Source organism: Indicator indicator, chromosome 2, assembly GCF_027791375.1.
Source record: "Indicator indicator isolate 239-I01 chromosome 2, UM_Iind_1.1, whole genome shotgun sequence".
Lineage (NCBI taxonomy): Eukaryota > Metazoa > Chordata > Aves > Piciformes > Indicatoridae > Indicator > Indicator indicator.
Window position 1 is genome coordinate 30,615,224 of NC_072011.1, and position 5,789 is coordinate 30,621,012.

Consider the following 5,789-nt stretch of genomic DNA (forward strand, 5'->3'; position numbering starts at 1 on the left):
TACAGAGCTCTACATTTCCACCATTGCTCATGTGTTCCTCCTGCGAAGCCCTGGCAGCAAAGGCCTCTGGTGTGCTCCTCCCCATCACACACACAACACAAAAGTCGAATCCTTTGGACAGATCTTTCCACCCTTGCAGATACATGGTGCTCTTCTTCCTTAATAAGAGGTTTCAGTCATGAAACCAGATGCCAGATCTGATTTATAGCAATTATTTAACTAAGAATCCTTCTGCCACCCTCAAAAGGGCAACTGAGATATCCAGTAGCAACATATACACACACATACAAATCTAAACTATACACTCAAGATGACATAGAATGAGATTTCAGCTAATATAGCCTCTATTTCATTTCCTCAGAGCAGTACTCAGGTCCTTGCAACTCCTATACAAAACAACAGTATTTTTTCCACCAGGATTTAGAGAGGTTTTTCATCTTGTCTGGAGTCCTACACTTGGATTTCTTTGGTTGCTGTTGGGTATCTGAGTACTGAATACCAGCCACAATGGCGGCATCAAAGACCTCCTTGAGGTTTTTCTGAGTCAAAGCAGAGCACTCGATGTAGGACGCAGCTTTTATTTCCTCAGCACAGAGCTTCGCAGCCTCCTCCGAGACTGGCTTTTCTTTGCACTTGTCCAGCTCGATGAGAACTTTGACATCCTCCCGGAGGTCCGACTGTGTCCCAACCAGGATAATAGGCGCCTTAGGGCAGTGGCACCGGATTTCAGGAACCCACTTCTCATTCACATTCTGGAAGGACGAAGGGCTCACCACGCTGAAGCATAGCAAGAAGATGTCCGTGTTGGTGTAGCACAGAGGCCTGAGCTTGTCGAATTCATCCTGCACAGAACAAAATTATGTTAGCACCCAACAAAAAGCACACATCAGCCCTGGAGGACGCCCTGATGTATTCCTAGCTCCACAGACCTTTGGGGAAGCTGAGGATCACCGTCTGCTCCCCTCCTCAGGGGCACACAGACATCAGCACCTAACACAATATTAGGAGTAAAGGTCACCTGTACCCAGCCTGAGGTTTCACCCTGCATGGCTGCTAGCCAGCAGGCACTCTGCCACTGTCAGGCATGCAAGCAAAAGGTGGTGGCTTCCCCATGTAGCTGAGATTTTCTGACTGCTGCCACAGCTTGTTTTGAGTGCTTAAATATTTCCTTTGCAGTTTTTACAGAGGCCCTCTGCCCTGTTTCAGCACGAGAGCAATGCTGCGGGAAGCAGGTTACAGCACACAAGCAACAAAGCCAAAAACTGGAGGGAGAAGGTATGTTTGACAGGTGAACTTACAAGGGTGAGTTGGTGTGCCACTCTGATGAGGAGCACCCGTGTACCTCAAAGATGCTCTGCTCTACCTCCAGGTATGGACAACAATGAAGCACATAAGCAGCAGCCAGCCTGGAATCCTACCTTTCCTGGAATCCTACCTTTCCTGGAATTGGCTTTTAAACTGGTGACTACTTAACATCCTACAGGATATGGGAATAATTTCTCTGCCATTGTGCCCAAGGATTTAAGTTTGATGGCAGCAATAATGACGCACAATGTGCAGGCTTGACATGCTAGTGGCATAGAGTAAGAGCTTTACCTTTCCCTCCCACCCATGCCACATCAAACAAACTGCAAACAGGCCTCCCAGTGCTACTTTTTTTTCTTTCTTCTTCCACTCCCTCTTTTAGTACAAACTCCAGCAAATCAAGGCCAAGCTTCAGGAACTAGCCACAAGAAAGCCAAACACCTCATGGTAACAAAGGCGTGCTGATCCTCTGCGAAGAATGCAGCAAGAAGCAAGGGTTAACTCCAGGCTGGCTGCTTTTATGCTGACAGCAGGATAAAAGCAGGGTAACACTAGCAGCCTGAACAGGTAGGATTTGCCTCAGTGGCACTGACATTTTAATTAAAACAGACCATGTTCTCAAAAGCTCTGAAATGAAAGTGCAAAGAACACAGAGAGCTGAAAAATCTCTCTGGTACCAGCAGTTTAGTGATGAATTGCAAGTTCCGTGTTAATTTTTGCAATCTGCAATTTTGCTTTAAGGCCTCTGGAGGCTCGGGATATGCAGTTTAAAGCTCCCTGGAAGCCTTGTTCCGCTCAAATGAATTTCTTCCAGCAATATCTCCAAGAGAGACAGTGATTTATAAAACACGAGTCAAGAAAGCAAGCTTCATTAGCTCTCTTGATTCTCAGATTAAGCCTCAGAAGAAACCAAGCTCTCACCATTTGGTTTGAGAGAAACCCTGCATTTACTGAGACGCTGCTCTGAACGACAGGGGTGTTTACAGAAAGGCATCTTGCCATGTAATTGCCTCTTCTTGCTACGTGAGAAACCTCAAAAGGGCTCAATTTACTGGTTTTGAAAGCCAAACCCAGATCTTAAGGGTTTCTACCAAGACACAGTGCCCTTCACATCCCAAGTACACTCCTGCAGTTTCAGTGGTAGGTATATGACCTGCTGGGACTCTACACCTCTTTGGGCTGGTGATACTGAAACATAATGTCCCTCTGTCTAGAGTGCTTTTTAAGCTGCAGATTTCAGCAGCCATCTCATGGCAGCAATTTTACCAAAGTACCCTGCTAGGTTCCTTCTATTCAGGACGACTTCTGTCAGTTTACATAATCCCTTCATTTTTAAGGCAGTGATTCTATCCATTCCAGCTGCATTTGGGCAGCCAGAGCAAACATCTTAACTATGAACAATAGTAAAGGCAAGAGGTGACTGGTCCTGCCCATCCTTCCTGCAGACTTTGTCTGCATTTCCATAAGCACTGCCTGTCCACAGGCTGTTACCCAACCTACCAGACTCTGCATATGAACATGCACAGCCAAGGCTGTTGCAGTACCACCCCGTCTCTTCAGCAGAAAACAAAATTCTGATGCTTTACTTTGTAACATTATCCACTGAAGGCTGTTTGTAAGATCTCATCTTTATTTTGTAGGGCACATGGGAGATGCTGTCTAGGACTGCAGAGCCCTTCAAACCCTTTTCCTAAGTAGGGCACCCAGTTACAACTTACCTAAATAGCTTTGTATGTTAAGACCACTGAGATTTTTCAGCACAGTTTTGTTGAAGACCTAGATCCATAAAGACGTGCAGGAGCCTAAATTCCTTCAAATGCCAGATGGGTAGCAAAACACTTTTGGCTATCCAGACTCAACTCCTGGCAAGCAGTGTTGCACACTGCACAGAATGATACAAACTAGGGACTTGAGAAAAGACCAGATAGTAAGGAATGAGCTCTTTTTGTGTATCAGGCAAACCAGGAGCTGAGAGGCATCAGCCACTCTCAACTCTTCAAGACTTAAGACTACAACAAACCTTTGCTTTGGGGTGGCAGAGTGTTTTACAGGGGTGGGAATGGCAAATAAAAAGTTTCTACAGACAACACCCAGTGAGACTTTTTTCTCTCTCAAGCTTTTGCCTTTCAAAACCAAGGTCTCTATCTTCAGACACCTACAGCCACAGATGCTTTGCATGCAATACCCCAAACACCCTAACTCTTAAACCCGCAGTTATTTACCAAAAATAATGACAGGGACAACCTCTCAAAAGAAAAACCTGGTGGCCCTTGAATACCCAATATGTTCAACCTTTCTATTCAGGCTAAGCAGAGCAGCTGCCTGTGCCCAGTCCCTATATGGGGGCCCTGGTCCCCTACCCTTCAACAGACATTGGGAGAAGCAATGGGTTAAGCAGCAGTGAAAATGATAGCAGTTTAATAAGACAATCAAACACTGGGAGCCCTTTCAAATCCATGAAGTCATTAGCAGGACTACTTTGCACGACAACTTCTCCCCTCCCGCTGTCAGTTAAATCAAGCAAGTGGCTTCACTGACCTGACCAGCTGTGTCGCAGAGCTGAAGTCTCACCGGCTTGCCATCGACAGACACGACAGCTTTGAAGAGAAAGGGGGAGGGAGGGGGAAAAGTGTGGTGAGTCCAACTTTACACGTTTCCCATGAAAGAAAAAGAATAAATAAAGAAAAGAATAATATTTACCATCCTTCAGCTCTTATAGTACTTTCTCAAATTAATTTAGATTTAACAATTTAAGCAGATCTGGGTGTCTACCACTAAGACTTGGGCATACACAAGCCCTTCAAGGCTTTCCGATTTCTTTCGCTGCAGGAGATAAGGTAGGCAGTGACTGAACTAACTCTCGGCTGGCAGAGGGGAGAGCAAGCCAAGGCGTCCGGGTCGTTCTTCTGCTACAAAGGGTTTAGTTTATTATCCTCCTGTACAGTTTGAATGTGCCTGGGAGCCAAAATGCCCCCCGCTGAACCAGAGAGCAAGCACAGAACCTCGCCCTTTGCAGAGAGGAGAAAAGGCAAGCCTCTAGGCTTTCCTTTTAGACGCTTCCCATCTGGCCAAAATCTTGAAGTTTCAGATCGGAGAGGTCACGATTTAAAGCCCGGCTACGGCCGCACGGCCAGCTGCCAGCCCGGGGAGTTGAACCGGTGCTGCTGGCCGTGATGGAAGTGTTAAGAACCGCCAGTCCTGCCTCCAAAAACTAAATAATTAGATAACCGACGCTGGACATCCTTCGCCGCGAACAACCCAGACGCATCCCCGGCGATGAGGCACAGGCGGGATCTGCGCCGCTCCCCGCGGCGGCAGCAGACCCTCACGCCGCCCCGGTCTCTGCGGACGCCCCCAGCCCTTACCGGAAAAATTGTCGAAGGCGGTTGGGATGTACTCGGTGGGGTACCCGTTGGTGGTGTAGCTCACCACCAGGCTGGTCTTCCCCACGGCGCCGTCCCCCACCAGCACGCACTTGATGCTGCGCCGCGGCTCGATCCCCGCTCCGGCTCCGGCCCCGGCTCCGGCCCCCACGGCGGCTCCAGCCCCCGCCGCCCGGCAGCGGCCGCCCAGCGCCACCCCCAGCGCCGCCGCCGCCCGGCCGCTGCGTACCCTGCGCGGAGGCACCGGCGGCACCTCGCAGCCACCCGGCACCGGCTTGCTGATGTATCCAGCCTCGCCCTCCTGCTGCGGAGGCATCCGCGCGGCGACGCAAAGCCCCGCCGGCCGAAGGGCGGCGCGCGGCCCGGGGCCGCCGGCCGGGGAGCGGCGGGGCGCAGCGGCAGACGGGAGGTGCGGGGCCTCGGCGGGCCAGCAGGCGCGTCGCGACCGCCGCGAAGCCAGCCCCGGTGACCGTTGGCTCTACCCGGGTGCAGGCGGTTGACGGCGGCTCCCGGAGCAGGTGGCGGCTTCCCGAACAAGCGGTGGCGAGATCCCGGCTACGCTGAGCTCGCCTCGCCCCACGCTACCGAGTCCCGCCCGCCAGATCCGCGCCTCCGCGTGACATAGCGCCAGGCGGGGCGGAGCCGGCGTCGCATGGCCCGACCCAGCCCGGCAGGCGGCGCCACAGCGCCCCGCGCCGTCCGCCTCGACGGCTGCGGGCAGACGGACCCGCGGCAGGTATGGGGCGCGCGCCCCTCATCGGTCCCGCCGCGCAGCAGCTCCCATCCTTGCCCTGGCCGCCGCTCTTGCTGCCGGGGGCTGCGTCCCCCCCTCCGGCCGAAAAGCTCCTTGCTACAGGTCTTAGCAGAGGCGGCGGCGCTCCGACGCGAGCTGCCCCCAGTACTTTCGGGTCACTAGAGGTCTGCGACCCTCGAGCCCCTCGATGTCGTGAGGTCGAGAGGACTTACAAGGGCGGGAGCACTCTTGAGTCTCGACGGGTAGACTGTCTAGAGATGCAGTGGGTGCTCAGTAAACTCCCACCTGGAGTCCTGGGGCCGAACAAACTGGGCCTTGTGCTGTGGGAAAGGGAGAGCTGCATTTTT

The 5,789-nt window shown here is 52.0% G+C and overlaps 1 protein-coding gene across 1 annotated transcript; it reads right to left on the reverse strand.

Moving 5' to 3' along the window:
* Nucleotides 1-325: 325 nt before the first annotated feature.
* RHOU (ras homolog family member U) lies at nt 326-5,004 on the reverse strand. The gene is made up of 3 exons (XM_054392138.1): nt 4,671-5,004; nt 3,844-3,902; nt 326-842 (listed from the first exon to the last, which is right to left on the reverse strand). The coding sequence occupies exons 1-3, from the start codon at nt 5,002-5,004 to the stop codon at nt 387-389; spliced, it is 849 nt and encodes a 282-aa protein (XP_054248113.1). The 3' UTR covers nt 326-386.
* Nucleotides 5,005-5,789: the final 785 nt, after the last annotated feature.

Excerpts from the sequence above, each read along its gene's own strand:
- RHOU (XM_054392138.1), bottom strand. The coding sequence starts at position 5,004 with ATGCCTCCGCAGCAGGAGGGCGAGGCTGGATACATCAGCAAGCCGGTG. Across the intron at positions 3,903-4,670 it reads CGCCTTCGACAATTTTTCCG|CTGTCGTGTCTGTCGATGGC; the intron begins GTAAGGGCTGGG and ends TTCTCTTCAAAG. Across the intron at positions 843-3,843 it reads TCTGCGACACAGCTGGTCAG|GATGAATTCGACAAGCTCAG; the intron begins GTCAGTGAAGCC and ends TGTTCTGTGCAG.